Source organism: Rhamphochromis longiceps, linkage group LG3 (genome assembly GCF_057381845.1).
Source record: "Rhamphochromis longiceps isolate RC_006_pf linkage group LG3, R_longiceps_female_GT1.1, whole genome shotgun sequence".
NCBI lineage: Eukaryota > Metazoa > Chordata > Actinopteri > Cichliformes > Cichlidae > Rhamphochromis > Rhamphochromis longiceps.
In genome coordinates, this window is record NC_140559.1 from 29,546,944 (window position 1) to 29,570,954 (window position 24,011).

At 42.6% G+C, this 24,011-nt stretch overlaps 1 protein-coding gene across 2 annotated transcripts; it reads right to left on the minus strand.

Annotated features, from left to right (window-relative positions):
• Window positions 1–4,009: 4,009 nt before the first annotated feature.
• Window positions 4,010–23,321, minus strand: LOC146673898 (uncharacterized). Of its 2 annotated transcripts, XM_085392828.1 has the most exons (10): window positions 23,105–23,321; window positions 20,994–21,443; window positions 17,193–17,378; window positions 15,048–15,728; window positions 14,651–14,728; window positions 14,435–14,495; window positions 14,267–14,340; window positions 11,072–11,126; window positions 8,515–8,691; window positions 4,010–7,920 (listed from the first exon to the last, which is right to left on the minus strand). In XM_085392828.1, the coding sequence occupies exons 2-10, from the start codon at window positions 21,190–21,192 to the stop codon at window positions 7,245–7,247; spliced, it is 2,187 nt and encodes a 728-aa protein (XP_085248954.1). In that variant the 5' UTR covers window positions 21,193–21,443; window positions 23,105–23,321; the 3' UTR covers window positions 4,010–7,244. The 2 variants fall into 2 exon arrangements, with proteins under 2 accessions (XP_085248954.1, XP_085248945.1); XM_085392819.1 differs by lacking the exon at window positions 14,651–14,728.
• Window positions 23,322–24,011: the final 690 nt, after the last annotated feature.

Here is a 24,011-nt window from a genome sequence, read left to right on the forward strand (position 1 = left end):
AACTATAATAACCTTAGAATAAATGTAAAGTTACTTTTTGTATTTGCACAATTTAACTATATATTTCACCAGCAGGGTGCAGCATTTCACTGCTGTGCTGCTTTTTTAAACTTTAAAACTCATTTATATTAGACACAGACTTTATCAAAACCCCAAATCAGGAAATTTACTTTTTCCAGCAGCACAAGGGTCATGTTTACTCTTAAATGAATATAAAATGTCAGCAACTGAAAAAACAAAGCAAACAAACATCTGTAAGAATATCTGGGCCTCTAATGACGGCGACATATCCTGTAACTGTGAAGCCGGCTATTTATGATATTTAGTACGTTAAGTTAGCATTTTTTTTGCACTAGTAACATGTTTTTGTTGCATTTATGAAGTTATAGAAGTGAAATAAAGTAAATTGTTTACCTTTAATTAAATTTTAATTTTAAATATCAACACAACAATGGTGAAGTGAAGGAAAAATAAGCATCTGTTTGCATGTTCAAGCAGACAACTTATCCAGGCCAGAATCTGTGTCCACCTTCTTTGCTTTCACTTCACCTTTGACCCCTGATGTTGTGATACATGAAAGGTACAGCCTGGCTTCGGCTCAGCTTTAGCTGATATCTCTACAGCACCAACCACAGACACCTTGGAGTTATTTCTTCACATTCTGCTGACAGATTTAGTCAATTTAAAAGATCTCAAGTCATTTTAAACACATTCATTGGCACTAAGTGCCTTTAAATGATTATTCAGTGCTCGTATTCGTCCACGTGTGAACATTTTCTGCCTCTGTGAACGCGTGAGGCGTCCTTGGCAGCCTGACTGCACCTCTAACTGACACGCTTCTCCTCCTCCTCTTCTTCCTCGCCTCTAATGCCATTTACTCAAATCTAATAATGACCTCTGTGTGAGTGCGGCCTTCACGCTTCTCCGCGATTCGCCGAGGCCAGAGCGGCTCCCGGCCAATAGAAGGGCCGCCCGCTCGCCGCCACGGGGACTTACAACATGCCAGGTAACCGTGGCAACTGGCGAGGAGGGGACAGGACCTGTGGCGATTGACACTTATCCTCCCACTCGCCTGGTGAGTGTGGTGTGTGACCTTCATCCCTGGTTTCTGTGTAAAAACTCTGCCCCTCCCTCTCTGCACAGCCAATCTGACAGAGTTTATATTTCAGCTCCATGAAATTTTATTTATTTATTTTTAATTTGATCCAGGCGCCACGCTGAATCCCTGCCCCAGTTAACAGGTTCAGCTTCCTCTGTAACACGATCTTCCTCTCACGTGAGGGAGGAAGACACGAGGGCAAAGGCGAGTCAGATGAAATTAAGCTTCATTGATCATGGCAGCAAACAGTGACAGGATGCGGCAGAGAAAAAGGGAAAAAAAGAGGCAAAGATGAGCTCAGGGTGTCGTTGTATTTTACACTGCTTTGTGTGAAATTCAGCTGTTGAAGCAGACCCAACCTGAGTGATGAGGTCTCGACCCCGTTTCTGGGTCCAAGCGTCCCCTGATGAGGTTCCTGCCTTGTTGACGTGCTGCAGTGCTCTACAAACACATTATGTAACACTAGCGTAGGTGAATGTTCCTCACTGAGAAGCGCTGGTGAACGTGATCTTAGACCTGACCTCCCCTCAACAAGCTGCCGGATCAGAGCTCAATTATAAAGGACACCTGTTGGCCTTCATTCACTCACTAAAGGTTTCTGAGGGAAGAGAGCCCAACATGTATGCATGGCATCTGTAATGAGCGCTGGTCACATGCTCTAGATACCGAGGATAGATGTTTCACTGCTTCCTTTATTTCCTCCTGATACACTGCATCACTGTGGAGGTCAGTGAGTGCAGTGACTCATTGTCATGTTCGAGAAATCGCTTTTAAATGATTTGCCACATGGTGTGTTACCCTGCTGGCAGCAGCCATCAGAAGATGAGTACACTATGGCCATAAAGGGATGGACACAGTCAGCAACAATACTCAGGTAGGCTGTGGTGTTTGAATGATGCTCAGTTTGTGCTAAGGAGCACACAGTGTATCCAGAAGATTGTTGATTATATTACATCACCAGTCTTAACCGTCGATACCAGACAGGATGGATCCATGATTTTATGGCGTTTAAATCAAATTATGGCCGAATGCTAAAGAGACTCAGACCAGGCAACACTTTTGCAGTTTTGTATTGTTCAATTTGAATTGTAGCCTCACTTTCCTGCTCTTATCTTGCAGGCACCTGGTGTGGTCTTCTGCTGCTGTATCCCGTCTGCTTCATGTTTGACATGTTGTGCCCAAAGCGACTTCCACCGTGATTCTACTATAAAAACATGAACAGACACAAATGGAGACTATAGGGGCGACCGTGGCTCAGGGGGTTGGGAAGCGTATCTGTAACCGGAAGGTCGCCGGTTCGATCCCTGGGCTCTCTGTCCTGGTCGTTGTGTCCTTGGGCAAGACACTTTACCCTACCGCCTACTGGTGTTGGCCAGAGGGGCCGATGGCGCGATATGTCAGCCTCGCTTCTGTCAGTCTGCCCCAGGGCAGCTGTGGCTACAACTGTAGCTGTCTCCACCAGTGTGTGAATGTGAGAGTGAATGAATAGTGGTATTGTAAAGCGCTTTGGGTGCCTTGAAAAGCGCTATATAAATCCAATCCATCATTGTTATTATTATTATTATTATAGTCCAGACTGCTCATTACTGACTCTGTTGAAGTTCAGGCTCTGGCTGCTGGACTGAAGTCTGCATGCACTAAGGTTTGTCATCACTCTGGGTTGCTTGCTGACTTTGTGTTAGCATGCTGTCTGTGCTGATGTTTGCAAAGAGCCAAAGTTGTGTTAGCAGCATAATGTGATTGTTTGTGTCCTGGGTGCAGTTTGCACTTCACCATTGTGCTCTCGTTCTTTCGTGCAATAAAAATAAAGGTAATGTCGATGTCTCTGCTGCAGACCGGCCCACTATTTTCCTCCTCCCACACATGAACTGAAATCACCTCAATGTAGCTCAAGTTTGCAGTTGTTTTTTCTTTCCGTCCACCCAACCTGCAGATAATTGAAAAACCTTAACGCAAGTAACAACATCACTGCAAACATATTATTGAATTTTGTGCAGTAATACACCACATTACTGAAAAATGTAGTGTGATTACAGTAGCCACTGTTCTTCTGCATACCTTAGTTGTAATGAGTGATTCTTTGACTTACTGTTGCCTTCAAATCAGCTCAAAGCAGTCTGACCCTTCACCCCTGATGTCTGACATCAACAAGACATTTTCATGCAGAAAACTGAGGCTCACTGGATATTTTCTCTTTTCCATCTGTAAACCGTAGTTTAGAGATGGGCGTGAAGGAAAATCCCAGCAGATCGGCGGTTTGTAAAATAGTCCTAGTAAAGTGTCTGGCAAGTGTATATTACTCTTTTCAAACTTTGTCTTGTTGTGACCAGGACAATCACTTTTGTGAATTTAATTGTTTCCTAAAGATAAATGGCACGGTGAGTGCTTCCACCAGGTCATAAAAATAATTAAAACAGTGGAAAATATAACAAAAACATCATGTGCAATGAAATTTGGCTCTGAGCATAAAGAAGTCATTGTGTGCCCAGACAATCTACAGGAAAGTCTTAATTTTTAAGCAAAATGTTATGTTTTATGAATAAAATAAGCTTTTGTTGTCATAACTAATAAAAATCACGGATAAGATTTTGATTGAATCCTGTAATCTGCAAGACATTTCACCCACTGTGAGGCCGCTGTGGCTATGCTATTATCAAAGTAGGAACAGATAGAAGGGACAATCACCAAATAATCATAGTGGGCATTATTCTTCCTTTTAAAAGAATTTTTAAGCTAGCTTAGGTTGTGTTGTGCGTTTGGTAATACAACTTTGGGTTTTTACTGTCTTCAAACTAAAGCCGTTCCCTGCCTCAGGAAAGAAAGATGCTCTTCGGCTTTAAACCTTAATAAATAATACTCACTGAAAAAACATATTTTCGACACTTTATTGAGCAGCTGTCCCTGCCCCATACCAGTCGTGGATCAGCTGTTAGTACTGGATAATTTAACAAAAACTGGATCCCCGGGACTGAATCTGCAGAGTAATTATTTGGCTGTGGGTTTCGACTTTTCCTTCGGCGACATTACAAAACAAACCAACACTTAAAGTGTTTTTGCAAAAGGCTAAAGTGTTCTAAACTGACTTTTCTTCTGTCTACATATAGTGCAACCTTAAATTAAGACATTTCAGACTCCCAGGAGCCCCATGTAGTCATGTAAACACAAATACATTATCAATATACAACACAAATATTAGAAGTATCATCACTGTCCTCCAGAAACCACGAATAACCCCAAAAATCCTCCAATATTGAAGTGGAAGCAGCAGACTGAAGGATGGTAACTTTAAATAATTCATGCAACCAGTCAAATAAAATAAAGTGTTCTCATCAAATGTGAGCTTTCTGCAGTAATACAATACCAAAGTCAGACACAACAAGTGAAGATGGTCTCTCAGAAAATATAGACTTTACGATTAGAATGGCTAAGACAATAAGCAACAGATTATAAAAAGTATACTTCGGCTGCAGCATCTGGTTTAAAATGCTTTCACTCACAGTTGTAGATGAACTCAGTAAAACACCAATGATTTAAACCTTGAGTGGTTCTCTGAATTGGTCTGTTGGAAATATCTCCACATTTGTTGGCTGGATGGATTTACATGGAGCATTAAAGACTTGACACAAACATCCTGATGACTTTAACCAAATTCAGGATAAAATAATAAAGCTAGTAACATTTTCATCAGCTCAGCTAGATGCTCTGTTTAATGCTAAATGGCAAATGTTAGCATGTTTACGCAATAAGCTGAGGACTGATAGCCTTGCTGTGTGTTTTTTTTTGCTTTCATTAGCCAGTGTTAGCATGCTAATACCCTACGGTAATGTCCCATTCCAGTTAATTCAGAACTCTGGAGTGAAGTTATTCCAGAGTTAGTCTATTTCAGTACTAAAGTCAGAAAAGCACGACAAACAGGATTTGTTTTGTTTCTTAGCAAAGCAGTCATTCATGTCATCACTAGGAACACAGCATAATGTTTGGTTTTTGTGCTTAAAAATGTAGCTGCAGCACGTTCACGGACAGAGCGTTCTCACTGCTCTGTATATGGCTTATTTAGCAAGTCAGTAGTGGCACAGATAGAAAGTATTACAGTTTCACTACTTTTTCCATTCACTGCCACCATTTTCGATTTTTATATAGGGGTTTCTCCCACTTTATCAGTTGGAACTCCAGGTTCAGGGGGTGTTTGAGACAACGATTCCAACAGGGAATTCTGAAAGTTCGACTTAATCTGGAATGCACCATAATTATATTCTCATAACTTCAGTGGAAATGATCATGTTAGCACCCTAAAGTAATGCAGTTTCAAACCCCCTCAGGAATATTGCGTGTGAATAGTACTAACTTCGAAAGTTTAAGATACTAACATGCTACAGACATCCCTTTGAGCCTATACAAAACTGAAAGGTTAGCACGTAACACACAAAACTAAAGACATTCTCAATCCCAGTAACATCAATAGCTTATTTTTATGGTGAATCCATTTAACTCAGAAGTCGGTTGTCAATGCTGGGAGTGATGTCACTCCTCATTTGAATGTATTCCAGTACTAAAGTCAGAAAAGCAAGGGATACCAGGATTAGTTTTGCTTCTAAGCAAAGTAGAGCCATTCGTGCATCACTATTAACACAGTGCAACGCTTGTGTTTTTGCACTTAAAACGCCCCTGCAACACATTTGAGGCTAGAGTCAGGCACAGATACACAACACTGGTAGCACGAATGAAAGTTTTACGAAGCGATTCGGAGCCACCATTTGGGATTGAGAAGTCGGGTTGGTGGGGCTGGTCTCACTTTCTATTGGAAATCCAACTTGAGAGGGGGGTCCAATTCCAACTGGGAACTTGGAAATTCCAACTTCAACTGGAATGCATCATTCGTGCAAATTAGCATGATAAACTGATAATATCCCATCAGCCTAAGTGGTGATTTCTTTTAGTGCAAATTAGCAAAGGTTAGCATGTTCACATGCCACAGCAAGATATGGCCAACATTATCAATGCTAAAAATCAGCACAAGGCATTCCCATCAGCCTCACTTGTATATTGTGTTTAGTGCTAAACAGCATGTTAAACTAACACCCTTCTCATCAATTTAAGCAGCATTGTTTGTTGTGATAAATTGCAAATATTAGCGCAGTAACAATCTAAATTAAAGACATATATATATATATATAACTCTTAGCTGAACTGCATTTTTTTAGTATTAAATCGCCATCATTACCATGCTAAAAAGCTAGACTAAAGACATTTATACCAAGTAAAAAAGTTCGAAGTCTCAGCAGCAATAAGCAAATAATACAACAATAAAACTAAAGACATTTCCATTAGCCTCAGCGGTTAATTAGCAAAAATTAACATATAAGCATACCGAACTAAGGACATTCTCAGTAGTAGCAGTAGCTTGTTCTCACTGCCGATAATTAGCAAAAGTTAGCATGTTCACATAACAAAATAAGAACATAGAATACGATTAGCATCATACCTGCTATATTAGCATTGTACTGTGGAACAGTTAGCATGCTGAACTCAAAGTAAACAGTTAAGTAAACCTTCATATAGATATTGCCTTAAAGAGCTGCTAGAAATGCTGTCAACTCTTATTTTCTTCCTTTAATCATGTTTTTTTGAAGTCCGCTGCATTTTTAAAGAAAATGTCTAAAAAACACGTTGTGTTTTAAAAGAAAAACAAACTATCTCACCCTCAACATTATCTCATCATCTCAATAAATGACCCTTACTTCACAGCATCTCGTGTTTCTGATTAGAACAATTTATAATAAAATTCGACTTTTTAAGTTCAAGGTTTCTGGAGGACAAGAGAGACAGGCAATAAATATGTCACACGGTTAAATAGCTAAGAGTTCAGTGATTATATGACGGGCTAAAGCAGGCAGGAATGCAGCAAAAATCACGAGCATGATGCAAAAGTTGAATAAATTCAAAAACGTTCCTTATCGGTGTGTTTTCAGTGCTGTTTGACATTCTCATACATAGTGCTGAGTGACAGTACCTTGGATACATTACAGAGCTTTACATCCATCGCTTTAAGAGTCCAGAGGATGGATAGAAGAGAAAAGGAAGAAGAGGAAGAGGAGAAATTAGAAGAGAAGGAGACGAAGAGAGGAGGACCAAAAGCAGGGAGGCTTTACAAAGAAGTTGTCAGGCCGAGGTAACCAAGAAAAGAGTGTTTGGTAGAGAAAGATGAAGAGGAGGAGGAGGAAGATGAAGGAGAGCGCTGTTTCAGAGAGATGAGGGTCGTGATCGGGAGGAGAGGAGACAAATCCCTCCATCCAGCGCGGTCGGACAGCGATGGATGAAGAAGAAGAGGAGGAACAGAGGAGGAGGATGCAGCAGTGTGAGCGCTTGGCGGTGTGTGCAGCCGCTGGACGTGCTTGTTCGAGCGCTGATTGTCTGCATGCACGTATGACCGGTGCGTATGCACGTCGGCGGGTGCGTCCGTCGCGCCCCCGTTGAAGAAGTGCGCAGCGTGTTTGACCTTGCAGTGCAGGCGCAGACTGTCCCGCCGCTTGGCGCTGTAGGGGCAGAGGTCACAGGTGAACGGTCGCTCCCCCGTGTGCACGCGCACGTGTTCCACCAGCTTGTTGGCTGTCCGGGTCAGGTGGCCACACCGGTCGCAGCGGTACTGGTTGCCCTGGCGATGACCCTGGAAGTGAACCAGCAGCTCCTGTTGCCCTGGAAACGACCTCTGGCAGATGCGGCAGCGATGCTCTGAGGTGCTTGTCTCCGGCTGGGTTGCCGTGGCAACTGAACGAGCACCGCTGCTGGAGGTGGAGGCTGTGGCAGGAAGGGTAACAGGGCATCTGGGAGTCAGGAAAGGTAGAGGGAGGAGTTAATGACCCACACATTGCACGAGGATGCTGACAGAAAGCACGCTCACCTGCATCTAACATCAACATGTAACATCAACAAATTAGTTTTAAATCCATTCAATGAAGAATTTAAATGTACCAATAAAAGCTCTACCTCTATCTTTCTGTTTAGTTCAGTTTACTTCTTCATATCAGTAACTGAGCAAAGATTTAGAAACTGATTCTGTTCAGCCTCGACTTTCACCTCAAAGGTTTTTTATGTTTAAAGTACGTTTTATTAGATGTTTCCACTTATTTAATAAGTCATACACAGAAAACCTTTTGTAAGGTCGTATTAACGCCTCAAAGGAGCACTGCAGACATGATTATTTTTACTATTGATATGATAGATTTTTGTAAAAATATTGTCCAAAAGATAAAATATCATCATCGTCATTTGTCATATAAGGTTTGGGGTTGTTTCGCTTAAAAACAACTCAAAAATCTAAGTAAATTTAAATTTAACGATGTAATCATGTGCTGACACGTGGATGTGTGGTCACGTATCCGGGGGGGAGGGGGGTCGTTAGGGATCCTTACACCTACCTCACTTCGCCCTGAATGTGCGTGCAGACGTGAGCCCTCATCTCTGCCTCCTGATTGGTCGAGTGGTCGCACACGCAGCAGTGCAGCGAGAAGGATCTGTGCTCCCATTGGCGGTGTTCGGTCATGTGACTCTGGAAAAGGGCCTGTCCTTCGGTCTCAAAACCGCACACGTGACACCTGGAAGGCAAGGACACGACAAAAGCTTGTAACACATAAATGACGGTAACAGATATTTGTCTATGAATCTCCAAGCGGTCACAGCGGGACTCACTGTGGGAGAGGACAGCAACCAATCAGGTGCAGGTTTTTCTAGCGTGCGCTTGGCTGGTTTTTACAGTTGGTTTTAACTTGTTATTATTTTGTTGTAATTATGCTTGAAATGCACTTTTGTTTTCAAATATATATGTATTATTATTAGTTTATTTATTTTTGTATTTTATTATATTTTTGTATTTTTATTCTATCTTTAATCTCAAGCACTTTGTTCAGCTGTTGTTTAAAGTGTTTTATGGATAAAGCTGGTTTGGATTTATATACACGCTTCAGATCTGAGAGGGTTTAAGAATGAGACATAACACCAGGAAATGATTTCATTTCTCACTTTTAGCATGAAGAGAAGGTGAAATACATGACAGCTGGAGATAATCAGATCATAGTGAACCTCGTTTATGTAACAATGAGTGATTAGCTTGATTAGAGGGCACAGGTAGACAAACATCAGGTGAACAGTACTAACAGTTTCATGGTTCTTCAATTCCTTAAACAAACTCACAGAATGGAGCCACAAAAAACGCTTTCACTACAAGCAGCGACAACTTCCGCTTGACCTTGTTCGTTTTTCCATGTCCTCTTAAAACTCACCTCTTCATCAGTGTTTCAGTGTTTCATGTGTGGCATTAGTTCTGGGAGACAGGTGCTCCTGGTTTTGGAAGTTTTATGATGGTTCTCTATGAGAGAGGCGCTCAAAACCACAAGTCCCGTCACGAAAAGAGTAACGGGAGGACAAAACTCTCCAGGCTGACACCTCACAGTGTCTTTAATGTGGAAAGCTGAGAGAAAAACTACATTTCTCATTAAACGTAAACTGCAACTGTGAAAAAATGACCATAAAAACCCCATCGAGGATGTCAAAGTGCTGATTGAGTCCACCGCCATGAAGCATGGCTGAGAGCTGGCGCTCAAAAATAGGCTCGGGTTTAACTCTGTCAGATGCACTGTAGTTTTGTAAAACGATGCAATAAATCGCTCCCAAAAGTGGCAGCACGCTAATCCTGATCGAGTCACACATCCTGATGTAAGAGTGGAGCCCGAAACACAGATAAAAATCACAACAGAAGAAGAAGGAGCGGGACGCCGAGTACAATAGCATTCAATGCCTTTCACACTCTCAGTAACGGCTTTGTTAGTTTATAATGAAGCCATTTTTTATATTAAAAGCTTCTTTTTGAGTTGTTAGTGTGAGTGTAAGGGTTATGTTGTAGATGAAGTCAGCCCACTCTCACCAAAAACACTTTTATGGGCAATTTTTTATTTGAATTTGGATTTCTTCAAATTGCAATTTTATTTTTAAAGTGCCAAATCACAACACTTCAAAAACAGATGCCTTATATTGTGAAGTAAAGGCCCTAGAATAATACAAAAGGACTCAATTAGTTTACCACACTATACATAGTATATGTGTTAGCCTGCTTACAGTATCCAGAGCGTACTTCATTCTTGCCTCACTTTCTGATCAAAGCCTTATTGCACACCACCAACACGTACACTCACTAAGAAGTATTTGTGTCGTTTTATACACTTGAGTTCCTGCAGATCACAGACACACTCCATTTTAATCCACCATAATTTTCTCCATGAAAATTGCCTCCAGGATGCCAAGGTTGTGTCTCCAAAATCGAGCCGAGCATGGATAAAAACTTTTTTAAAAATCCAGAGCTTTGAAATCTTTGTACTAATTTCTTCCTGCTAATGAAAAAAAAAAATCTCCCACCGGTTTGTTAAACATCTCCAGAAAGTTAATGTTCAAAGACGCCTTCGCTGGCAGAATACACTGAGATGGAGAATCCGGCAGAGCTGCAGCTATGCAGGAAGATAAGCGGGGACTTCAGTCTCTCCAGAAGGCCAGAAAACAACAGCTCGAAAGCTTTACTGCTGGATAAAATGCTGCAACATTTAGGATCACCGTTCACAGAGCTATAAACAAGAGTGAGTCCCAAAACAGGCTGAAACTCAAAGATTAGAGATAGTGCACTTCCTCGCTGACTCTATATAGTTATCTTAAAGGGGGTCCTCACAGATATAGGAGTAAAGGTGTACGTGTGTGTGTGTGTGTGTACTTGTTTAAGCATCTTTGTGAAGACCAAAACATGCCACTGTACCTGTGGGGACCAAGCGCCCGTCCTCACAAATTTGAAGGCATTTTTGAGGCTCAAAAATGTGGTTTTAGAGTGAGGTTACAATAAGGGTATGGTTAGAGTAAGGGGCTAGGTAAAGCATTATGTCAATTCAATGTCCTCACTAAGATGTGAAAACATGTGTGTGTGTGTGTGTGTTTTACCTGAAAAAGTAAGAGCAACCTGTGGTTTGGTGTCTGCTGAGGCTGGTTTGGGTTTCTGTGAGGAAGAAGAAGAGCATTCGTTTATTATTCTGCGTGATTTTTGCTTTTTACACACAGCAGAACTTCTTAATGATGAGCCCCTCTGGAAGCTATTATTGCTAAACCTCTGTGTGACTGTAGCCTCTGTCAGCGCACTTCACCACCATCTTTATTATTATAGACCCAAAGGGCACTCCAGTAGCAGCATGCATCCATAACGCAGACAAAGGCAGCATGCAGTCATTAAAAAGTAATAATAATAGCAATAATAATAATAATGATACAGAGACAATGCAGGCAAACTGAACACACACATTCAGTGAGAGTGTTTGCTGAGAGCTGTCAGTGGAGGAGATCAAAAGTGTTTGTGGTGGCTAAGAGCCAGCCAGGCAGAACACAGAGGGTGATAATCAGATCCAAATAAAGTCACGAGCTCAGACTTCATTTTTGGTCGAGCACCTTAAAAAGTTGAAGTTTTAAACTTTTGTTATGACGGTCATGAAAAAACATTTAAAAACAAAAAAACCCTCAGAGGTTGCAGTTCCTCAAATGGCCACTTCTCATAGATTTGTGTTAGAAACAAACACGTTTATTGCATCAAAATTTGCTTCTTATTAAGGCTTAAAGTTAAATACCTGACCTGATGCAAGCAGCTAGCTGTTTGCAATGACTTGTGGTTTTTATACATTGTTAGCCAATGAGCACACACTTTAAGCGCTATATAAGAATCGGTCCATTTAATGGTTTTATAATCTTGCATTTTGGTGTTACAGGATTTACCAAAAAACCTCTGCTATTCTTCTATTAAACACAACCCAAAATAAGAGAAAAGCTTTGACACAGGTCAGATCGGAGAACCAGTTTTGAAACCACTGCTGGCCTTCAGGCACAATGCAGGTTTATTTTTCCAACCACAGAGCTACGTCTATCTCTTAAACAGTCTCTGCTTCACCCCCACTAACCTTAATAACTGAACTGGATTCTGATTTCTAAATGGACTTATCTGACAAAGAATACGGCCGGCTCTGTGGTTACTTGTAACCCATGGTTACATTTTTTATGAAACTCTAGGTTTTTTTGTCTGGATTTTAGCACTAACGAGCAGGGAATCTGAATCGAGCTCTTGGTGACCCCAAAACGCCAAACTCAAGGCTTCAAAACAGGTCCACAAAGCAGCATGTGACAGAATTAGCTATGATGATACTTAAAATCCAGTCTGTCTAACAGAGAAACCATGAACAGGTGGTCTACAAAAGACTTTCTCAGTGGTTTATAGCTTACTGCAATCGATGGAGCTACCTTCATATTTAAGACTAGTGCCACAGCTCCACGTCTCAGTCATTAGAAGTTTGAAGTTGTTACAGACTATTAGATAAACTTTATCATTCTCAACCTCTGAAGTAGAAATTCAGGTAAACAGGTTTTTGCACAAAACAGTGTTTTACATCTGGACTCAAGATTTCAATTAAAATGAAAATAAAAATCTGTTACTAATAATACTGATGCACAAATAAAAGCATGAACACTTTTTATCCTGATATGTAACCAAACGCTATAACCAACCAATAATATTCACTTAGTCTGTCGGAAACACTGAATAAGTGCGTATCAAACGCATGCAAATGTTTCCTCTTGTTTCATTAATCTTTAATAGAAACAACAGTGACCATCACTTAAAAGTGACGCTTTATATTTGGAAGCTTTGTTTTTAGAGTCATGCCTCATACTCTCCGACTAGGGAGGGATTTAGAGTCAGACTAATGCATTAAAAATTCATAACATCACCGGGCTTATCTGTAAATGCTGAAGTGCGCGCTGTTAAAAAGGCAGCTGGAGGTTTGGGAGCTCGCATCCTTGTACCTGACATCCTTCCTGCTGTGCCAGTGTTCATTGTAAATTTAGCTGGATCACTATTTCAGCCGTCAGCTCCTTTAATCCTTCCACTCTGACTGACAGTGTCAGTTTCCATCACTGCAAATTACCCCGAGACTGGCAGGCAAACACATCAATGACAACAACCCATAACGCCGTGACTCATTAATAAAGAAAAGAAAAACACCTCCAGGAGACGGTTAATAATCAAGGCGCTACACCTCCTCCAGCTGCAGAGCATCCTCGCAGAGTTCCTGTATTTTCATGTAGACACTGTGACACTCATGTAAATCTTAACCTGTGTGTGCAAACCAGGTTATTATGTCAGTGTGATTAATTAACAGAAAACTACAAAATAAAGTGTCAAAAAACATGGAATTCTTAAATGATGTCATTAAACTTGTTGTAGTGCCTTAAATTTACCAGGTAGTTGTAGTGTGCAACTTAACCAAGCTGTGTTTTTAGTAGCTAAGCCTGACCAAGATACAAGCTTTCAATTTTCTACATCAGCTCTCCAAATAAAGAGACTTTACATCCATGCACTATATCATGGGTAGGCAACTCCAGACCTCGAGGGCCGGTATCCTGCAGGTTTTAGATCTCACCTGAATCAATTGATTAGGCTATTACCAGGCCTCTGGAGAACTTCAAAACATCTTCAGGAGGTCATTTAGCCATTTAAATCAGCTGTGTTGGATTAAGGACACATCTAAAACCTGGACTTTGCCCACCGCTGCACTATATAAAAGCAGCTGGGCTGTGGTTACATTCAGGATCTTTAGCAGAGGTCATCTAACTCCTGGAAACTTCACCTAGACTAAAGCCTTGATCATAATTTCTCTATCCCTAAGTCCGCTAAGGGACTGCAGTTCCACTGGACTCATCTGTGGATAATTTGCATTACAATCCACCAACTCTGCCAGCAGCCTTCAAGCCGCTCTGGCGTGTCTCCTGGTTTTTGTGTCTGCGTCAGGAGCGGGGTATAATCGAGGTTCAAACTTTTCTCGGGCCTCTACAAATAGTGAGACCTTGATAGCGGAGAGGCTAACCCCCAAAAATCGATTACACTGTGCACACAAACGTAAAACTCTGTTTCTTCACAGCTCTAAAAGTAAGACTGTTTCGCCTTGTGTCTGATCCCTCTCCCAGCTGAGCCTGCAGAAGTCATCTGCAGCATTTAGAAGCCTGAATGGTATGCATGTGCTGCAGTGCGTGGATACAAATGTCTGGGCTTGCTGTTAAACGCTGTTGGAAATGAAAAGTGAAAAATTGAAAGTCCATTACCAAGTGGAGGAGTTTGGGAGCTGATCACTGCCGGGGAAGAGCGGCGCTGGTCGTCGTTACCCTTCAAAACAGGACTACACAGAGAGCAACACGCACAGATACAGGATACCATCATGACTGAGGTCAGAGGTCAAAATATGCCGCTGATAGATGGAAGTGTGCACTTACCTGCTTCTGATGGGTGGAGTCATCCTGTCCACCAGCTGACTGTTGGACTTACTGACCCTCTCTGCAGACAAGCGACAGAAAAAGAAACGCATTCGAGTGCAAACCGAAAAAAATGATGCAACCTGTGTGTTTGGCTAAAACCCAAACAGTGGACAATGTGCACTTTTCTCTCTGCAGCTACCTCCACCTCTGAGGCTGCATGTCTCTGATACGCACGGTTTCTTATCTGTTGTTTCCTAAAGTCTCGGTCTGCTCTCTCTGCACCAGCCCGTCGGCTCACACAGCTGCTTCTTCCTGTTTAAAGGAAGTCAGCTGATTCCATGTGCTCGCTTACAGGCAATCACTGGGGTTTTCACTATGTTACTAGTGAAAAAACCTCCAAAGACCTGCACAAAACTGAGCATATAAATATTTTCAAGGAAAAAAAAAAATCTCTGAAATTCAACTCACAAATATTCAAGAAAGATTGTGTTTTTCTGTTTATTTGTTTTTTTGACAGCTTTATGTATTCTTAGATTTGATGTTTCGGCATCAAGGAGCAACTCTGACCAGTAGAAACACGACAATCAACTTTAGATTTAATCTAGGTTAATATTAAAGCTTGTGTGGTTACCTGACAGTTGGTGCAGCAGTGTGGACGCCAGGTTCACTGACATGTCCTGCCACAGCACTGCTCTGAGGCACTGGTCAGCCATCTTGGCTCCAGAGGTAAATTGGTCTTCCATCTTGGCTCCAAAGAAGAGCTGCTCCTCCATCTTCACCCCGGAGAAAACCTGGTTCTCCATCTTGGCCCCTGAAGCAAACTTGTCCTCCGTTTTGACTCCAGAGAGAAACTTGTTGGTCACCTTGACTCCAGAGAAAGGCCGCTCGGCAAACTTTGCTTTAAAGAGAAGCTGGTCCTCCATCTTGGCTCCAGTTAGAAGGTGGTCCGACATCTTAGTTCCAGAGACATCCTCCATGTTCACTTGAAAGTGAAACTGTTTGGCTCCAGAGACTGCACTGTCTGCCATTGCGGAGACAGGCGGGCATCCTTCAGCACAGAACTTGCCTTCTACTTTAAGGCCAAAGAGACAGCGGTCCGCCATTTTGGCTCTGGGGTGCAACTCCTCAGCCACCTTGTTCCCAGTGAGGCCCCGATCTTCTGTTTTAACACTGAAGATGTGATGATTTACCATTTTCGGGGCAGGCAGAGCAACGTCTTCTGTTACTATTTGACTCTGGGCTACTGTGTCGACTTCCATTGGCTCTTCTTCTTCTTTGAGTCTCACCACATGGCCATTCACTTCCTGACGCTCTGTGATTGGGAAGAAATAATAATAAATGATTAGAAGCAGTGTGTGAAAGTTCATTCAAAGCTAGAGAAGGTAACATGTTTTTGACCTCAACCAACAAAAACCCAAAACAAAACAGACAGTCCAGCTGGACTCTGGTACCTGAGTTCTGGTTCCAAGCTATAGAACCTCTACTTTGTGTTGTTCACCAATACAAGTGAGTAAGACGTCCACACCAGTAGGCTTATAACTGGGAGCGCAGGGCTGGAATCCAGCGCAAAGCCAACAGTCAGAAATGACTTACAGTACTGTGCAAAAGTCTTGAGCCACCACTCTTTTCTCTCTATATTTGCCTCAAAGTCAGACTTTCTTATATTTTGTGGTGCTGAACAGTAGTTTTCCAGGCTGTCGGAAGGTCTTTCAAAGTGTTTCTTTGTACACTGCCACTTAATGCAGACCCGTGAATCATTCAAGCATAAAAAGGCACCTAACTCAAGGGATGAACCAGTGTTGTGGCTATACAAAACAGACAACGTGGCAAATAACCATTTTTAATCAGTGTCTTTAGGCACTTTGCTACCAGCAGCCTGTTGCAAGAACACACAATTATTTGTTCCTATTTTTTAGCTGAATCTATAAAAAATGTTAAGAAATAACACAGTTTGACAGGCGTAACATAGCACTTTTGCACTAACAAGATCATACCCAAAGATTTTTTAGCTAAAACCTTGGCATGTCTAGATATGGTGTGCAGTGTATCCTCAAACAAATCTGGGAAATCGGGAAAAGTGGAGGACAAAAAAAGAAATGGCAGGCTTATCTGAAAGTCATGTCCTTAAGAAACAGCAAAGGCCTGACACAGGAGTCGAGAGATGCACTTGGACCTTCAGTTGATTGATCTACTGTTCACTGAAGCCCCATCAGAAATTGTGTGAGTGTTAGCGTGGCTCTCAAGAAGAAATTCTTGAGAAACAGTGAGAAAAGCTGGGGCATGCCAAACTACATAAGAACTGCACTAAAAATTAGTGGCACTGTATGTAATGAGATAATTCATCAAAATTTAGCAGCTTCATTTGTCAGCAACAATCCCAAAACACTTCCAATGCACTCAAAGTATAGTTGGATATAAAAACACAAAATGGAACATTATCAGTCATGGATTGGCCTCCTCAGAGCTCAGACCAGAAGAAAACAGAACAAAAAGAAGAAAGATCCAAAGGAGAGCTTTGAATGTCCTGGAGAACTATTCCTGAAGACTACTTCAAGAAATGACAAGAAAGGTGCCTAAAAGAATAACTGTGGTCATTCCAAAGTTCTTGGAACTGTACAAACTCTGTTATTGCCTTATATACTGTATGCTGTGTATGTTTGCACATGTTCCAGTAAATCACTGCATCCATTTCCCTACATAACATGAAAAAATAAGGACTGGCTCAAGACTTTTACACAGTGCTGTATCTCTCATCACAGTTTTGGCGAACTCGTACCTGCTAGCTTCCGGAGCAGATCTGAAGCTAGCGTGTCCGTAGCGGTATTGCCGTCAGGCGTGTGCGTGAGGGACGGTGGCTCGGGACTCGCCCCGGGGCTGTCCGGTGAGAGAGCGACGCCTGGCTCATCCTGCTGCTCCGCTTCCTCTCGGCTCCCAGGATGCATCTGGGCCTTCTGGGTGGCCTCTGGAGACAGAGAGTGATTTGATTCAAGTTAACTGTAAACAGATTACTGCAGAGGTCAAATTGCAGCCTGATAACCGCACTCAAGCCTTCATGAGAGCGCACAGGCTCCTGCAACACATGCCCGAAGTACGCGGACACCTACACGCTCACGTCTCTTCATTTCCAGCAGATAAAACCTGCAGCAGGAATTTACTGCAATGGGAGTTAAACTCAGAGTAATAGTATTCAACCGGAGAGTGACATATCACCCTGTTTTGAAGACCTGATATTGGATGCTTGTTTTTTTATTGATTTAAAAAATCTTGTACTTCATGTTCTTGCAGCCGCCCACTTGCTTCAGATCTGTGAATGACGATGGTCTCTGAGGTCTTCTGGGCTTTCAGTTGCTCCAAAGAGCAGGACAAAAACCTGAGGTGAAGCAGCTTCTGGTGTTTACTCCTCAGTCTGCCTGAGGAGAGCCGTGAAAGAACCTTAAAACCTGCCTGTTTATTCTGCTTATGTTGCCTTTTACTGATTTTATTTGTCTTTATTAATGTCATTATCGTTATTCTTTTTCCACCATTTTCATTTCCCGGGTGCCTTGGCATAGGCTTTTAGCCATCACTCCTTGGATGTTGAATGCTACCGTTCTGTCAAGGCCAAAATGTGTTCCTTTGCCTCACAGCTGTTTTATTTTTTTGTATTAAATAAAATGAAGGCAAAATCCTCTTCATTATTTTAATTCTATGATTTCATAAGTGCAACATAACATGCTGTTATTGTATTAAAAAGGCAAAGTTAAAGTAGCAAATAATCGTAAAAAGTCTGCAGGGTACTCACATGTGGTAAAAGAATATAATTATTTGCACCTATTAGTGATGCTGATGGGCTAATTTATACCTTACAGGCTGTGCCACCACTGTTATAAGGCTCAGATGTGTTCTGCGGCTGAATACGTATTTTCTTTTAGGTCAAAAATTCCTTTTTAATAATAACATTTTCTGATCTCTGAAGTGGCTCTACATCAGTATGCTCTGATTGGTGTGTTTGAGTATGCACCAATAGCTTTAGTAGACCTTGAAAACTCAGGGTGAGACAGCCTCGTCCTTTTTATTTTTCATGTTAAACCTGAGCTGACTGGAAGAAAGTGAAAATGCATTCAGTCTTAGGTGGAGGCACAGTATACCGCTTTGTACTGAAAATTACTGAAACATCCTGTGGAATAACCCATGTATTATAGCCATAATTACATGTGTTTCATGGATGTGGAGAAGGCATCCAACCGTGGGCCTCATTACTTCCCGTAGGGGGTGTTTCAGGAGTATGGGATATCACGTGTTGTTGTTGCAGGCTATCCTGTCCCCATACAAACACAGTGGAAGGTGGGTTTGCATCCAGATCACCTCTCTGCTCAGTTGGGCTCATCGAACGAGCTGAACCAGCTGGGTGATTTGCACCCAGATGTGAAGTGGAAGGAATGAGCACCTCCAAGTTTGAGGATGTGATTCCCAGCAGGAACGGGATGACTGCCCCATGAGCGTAACTTTGTGCTGAACACTGGGGGGGAATCTCTGTCTAAATAAATAAATAAATCTGGATAAATTCCCAGATGATTAAACATGCAACTATTTTGCTGGTATTAACTGAAATGAGTAAAGAAAAGTAAAGGGGTTATATTGGCTGGGTCTGATTATTGGAGGGGTCATAACCCTCCTAACCCCCCTGGAAATTATACCCCTGGACTGCCCAATCCCAGTGAATACAGTGTGAAAGGGAAGATTGATTGAGTTAGGCTTCAGCTCTCACGTATGGCCACAGGCTGTGTGGAGTGACCAACAGAGTGAGCTATCTGCATGAGGAGCCTGGGCACTCCCTTAAAGACAGGGTGAGGAGCTCAGTCATTTGGGAGCTCCTCCACATCGACATCTGACAAGGATGCCTCCTGGGTGCCTTAAAGGTGAGGTGTTTCAGGTATGTCTATTGAGAGGGGACACGTGGAGATCATCCATTAAATTGCCAAAAGTATTTGCTCGACTTCCTTCACACACACATGAACTTGAGTCAAATCCCATTCTTAATCCACAGGGTTTAACATGAAGTCTGCCCACGCTCTAATTCATCCCAAAGGCGTTCTGTCATGTTGAGGGCAGGGCTCAGTGCAGGCCAGTCAAGTTCTTCCAAAACCCAAACCGCTCATCCATGTTTTTATGGACCCTGCTTTGTGCACGGGTATGCAGTCATGTTGGAACAGGAAGGGGTCATGCCCAAAACTGTTCCCACAAAGTTGGGAGCATTAAATTGTCCAATATGTCTTGGTGTGCTGAAGCATTAAGAATTCCTTTCACTGGAAATAAGGGTTCAACTCATTAGACATGTACCGTTCTCCTGGCAACTGCCAAACCCAAACTCGCCTATCGGATTGCCAGACGGAGAAGCGTGGTTCGTCTCTGCACACTGCTCTTGAGCTTATCTGAAGGGCACGTGACGTTTGGAGGTCAGTACTGATACCTTCTGCAGAAAGTTGGTGATCTCCGTGCACTAGGCACCTCAGCACGTTCCCACTCCCAAAGCATAACATATTACTGTGTGTGACAAATCGTCGGTATATTATGCTTTCTGCCACAACATGTTCCTATGTTATGCGTTCGGAAACAGGAGGAAACATGAGAACCGTTTGGACTCAATCTGCACATGTACATTTAGTTTTCTTTAATTGCTTTGGAAAACACTATCTAACACCATTAAGGTTATGGCTAGAGTTAGGATTAAGGTTAGGGTTAGGGCTGGAATACACAGCTGGAACGTCAGTTACCGCCGGGAGCGTCATTCCATTGAATTTCATCCACATACCTTTTGTGTTCCCATGAGACATGACATGACAAGTTGTCGGTATTTTACGCATTGGGAATGAGAACGGGCTGCACATTACCACCATGGAGTCCGCTGAGCTCCTGAGAGCGACCCATTCTTTCACAAATGCTTGTAGAAACAGTATCCATGCCTAGGTGCTTGTCTTTATACACCTGTGGCCATGGAAGTGACTGGAACACCTGAATTCAATGATTTGGATTGAATACATTTGTTGATATAGTATATGAGCTGGTTTTGCTTGTGAACACGTCTGTGTCCCACCAGAACAGGTGGAGTAGGTGGCCAGGAAGAAGGAGGTCGGTTTACTTACTAACCTTGTATTATGTTTAGATTTTTCTTTATAAAGCGTTTCACTTTGGGATAAACACCGTGCAAGTTATCATATATATTCTTTTATTTTTGGCCATTCTTTGCCTTCCTTAGGTAAGACAGTATAGGGAGTGACAGGAACGTGGACGACACACATGGGAAATGGGCTTGTTGTTCATTTATTCTTGTATTACTGTATTATTCTTGTGCAATTATTGTTTCACTCCACCCACGCAACTCCATTTCCCACGACAGGACAGTACAAAGATCTGTCCACATACTTTTGTAGTGTTTGTGAGCACAAATTAGCATCCACAAAATGACATAAACAAGATGCAATTCTGGACATTAGGGGTGGAGCTAACCATCCTTTTCATTATTACATAATCTGCAAATCAATTGATTGATTAGTCATTAGGCAGCAGCTCTAGTGCCCACTGTGTGTGTGTGTGTTACCTGACAGCCTGATGAGGAGGTCAGACGCCATCTTGGTGCTGACATCAGGGCTGAACAGAGAGGTGGCTGCTGGGAAGGGGCTCGAACCTGCGGCTTGTGCGTCATCGCCTGTGTGTGTCTTTGTGTGTGTGTTTGCAGGGTGTGCGTGTCGTTTGGCTGCAGCAGAGTGAGGCTGCAACACACTCGACCCACGCTTCATTTTCTTTTTCCGTGTGTGAAAAAAATAAGAAAGAGAGAGAGAGAGACAAAGAGAGAGAGAGTGAAAAGGGGAGTCAAAACTCAGAAGAGAGGAGGGCAAGAGAGGAGGAAGAGGAGGAGGAGGAGGAAGGTAGTGGTGCTAAAATAAGACGAGTGTGTTCTTCAACATATGGACGTGAGCAGAGCATCGTAGAGAGAGGAAACGAGGGTGGATTTGATCTTCAGAGCGAGCTGTTGCTGGCTCTCGGTGACCTGAAAGAGAGAGGAGGGAAGACGAACGGAGGGGAACGGGACGAGAGAGGGGGAGGAAGAGGAAGCAGCAAGGATGCAGGGCGAGAGAGAACAGGGGAGAGGAAGATAAAGGGAGGAGGAGGAGGAGAAGAAAAGGAACAAAGTGAATCTGTGAATAATAAATTATTGAATGGATAAGGCCCAATAAGGGGATAAATCATCATCTGTTATCACCATGGTAACGGACCCTGCCTCGTCACCTCCTGCCCTGACCTTCCTGTTGAAAAACAATAATCGTCACTTGTGATCAGTGATCATCAATAACTACTCCGCCTGTCACCGCCTGTTAGCCTTGGTCACTTTTTGCCCCTGAAAGGAAAAAAATTGACTGCATCCTAGGAAAATACTTTCATTTGAAGGCTAACAATAAAGAGATAAACAAACAAATAAATAAATACAAATGTAATGAATAAATAAATAATAATCTATCAGCGTCCCATTGTAGGAATGTAATTTAAATAAAGATCAATGAAAAAGTAAAATAAATTATCTAAAAATTGACATGCCTGTGTCTGTAGGAATATCTACGTAATTTAAATGTGCAAAAAAAAAAAGAATGAACACATGAACACAGGCTGCAAGAACACACGTAATTTAAATGAACATGATTGTTGTTGAAAAAAACTATTTTAAACAATAAATCACATTTCATTTTAAAAATGTAAAAAAGACCCGTCAGAATATCAGCCCCAAATCAAAATATTTTAGCGCCATGATGACTCAAAACTACACCAAAAAAGTCAATAATCAAGAAATATTGTGCAAATAATGTATGTATGTATATATATATGTGTGTGTGTGTGTGTGTGTGTGTGTGTGTGTGTGTGTATAAAAATTATTTTCTATAGCAATTAAATAATAATAGTAAATAATAATAAAAAAAATCCTGCTAAATTCACTGCTTCATCTTTTTAACATTTAGGTCCTTGTTAATTAAAAAATTGCACTAAATAATTTTATTTAATAAATCAAATGTGGCTGGCAGGCTCTTCATTGCCTCGGTTCACTCACTACCCCCGTCGACCCCGTTTCGCTCTGCCTCCTGCCTCCGTCTCTAAGCGACACCGCGCGGGCTGCTGCTGCCGCCGCATCCGGCAGGGAGGCGACAATCATCGGGCACCAGCTTCTCCACAACACCCCCTCCCCTTCCCCTCACGTCCCTCTCGGTGTCGGTCGGTCGGTCGGAGTCAGAGCCCCCGGAGCCCCGCTGTTAGCTAGTTACCTCCCTCCTCCTCCTGTACAGCCCCCCCCCCCGCAACATGGCTGAACGGCACTCCGACTCCCCGCCACACCGAGTCAGAAAGTCATCACGCCATTTAGAGCCGCCTAACTGCCAATTTACACATTTTTAACGGTTTTCCCTCGCGCTGCCTTCAGTTATGGGGAACAAGGGCAGGTGTCAAGAGTCCAACGGCCCCCCCACACACACCTCCTCCCTCCCTCCCTCCCTCGCCTATCGATCTCCTGCAACATGGCTGAACGGTAACCCGACCTCACGAGACCTCAAAAGTCATTTTCACGGGTCAGTTACCAACGATACCCAGGCACGGCTAGCACCAACCCGCCCCGGGACACCACGGTTCTCTCCCAGCTTCCCACCTCCTCTTCCCTCCGTGACTTACCGGCACCAGGGGGGGCAGGTGGTGGTGGTGGTGCAGTCCGGGGCATAGCCTATATATAGACTGAAGATCTGCTCCGTGTTAAATTTCCTCTCGCTTTTCCCGTGGTCACATCATCTCCCCGCGGTTTCCTCATCCAGAGATGTGAAAGTTAAAATTAAAAAAATGACAACAGCGAGGAGACGATCCGTCTGTTCCCCGAGCCCGAGGATGACGGGTCGGTCACCGAGCAGGGCAGATGGAGGTTTCCGCCTCCTCCTCCTGCTCTCTCTCTCCCTCTCTCTTTCTCTGTGTGTGTGTCTGTGTGAGGGAGATGCAGCGTGTGTCTGCACAGGGCACATAACATGTTAACAGCCTCCATCAGCACGAACCATGAGGAGAAACCTGCATGTTGGATACTCTTAAGGGGGACATGATCCTGCAACTGCTCCACTGTCTCACTGAATACTGATCTAACAGACCTGTTTCCACATACTGCATCAGGTTGGCTGCATGCAGTATTACAGCAGTAACTTTTCCCCAGCTCAGATTACACACCGATACTTGAACTGCTGGCACCAATACAAATAGTGATAATGTTTGCAAAAGAAGATGAACTTTTAGGTTGTTATTATTCAGGTTATTATTTAAAATGTTTTAGTTTTCATTTATTATCTCAGCATTTCAAGATTTTATTTAGGTGTGTCCAATTTTAGACGTATAGTAATTTGGATTTCTTTTCTTTTCTACATACCTAACCTAAAATTTTGGCAAGTCTACGTGGCCATAACTGTTTAGCCACATGTTTTAGCAGTAACCTGACTACTAACCATGTGACATTAACTTTTGCATCATTTTGGACCTGTGACACTGGGCCGCCATAGACCACCACTGGTTGCTAGAGAGAAAAATTTGCACTCCCTGACTGGTT

Bases quoted from the DNA above. Each gene is read 5' to 3' on its own strand.
- LOC146673898 (XM_085392828.1), bottom strand. From the start codon at position 21,192: ATGAAGCGTGGGTCGAGTGTGTTGCAGCCTCACTCTGCTGCAGCCAAA. The intron at 14,341-14,434 runs GTAAGTGCACAC...CTCTCTGTGTAG, and splicing joins ACTCCACCCATCAGAAGCAG to TCCTGTTTTGAAGGGTAACG. The intron at 8,692-11,071 runs GTAAAACACACA...CTTGCCTTCCAG, and splicing joins GGTTGCTCTTACTTTTTCAG to GTGTCACGTGTGCGGTTTTG.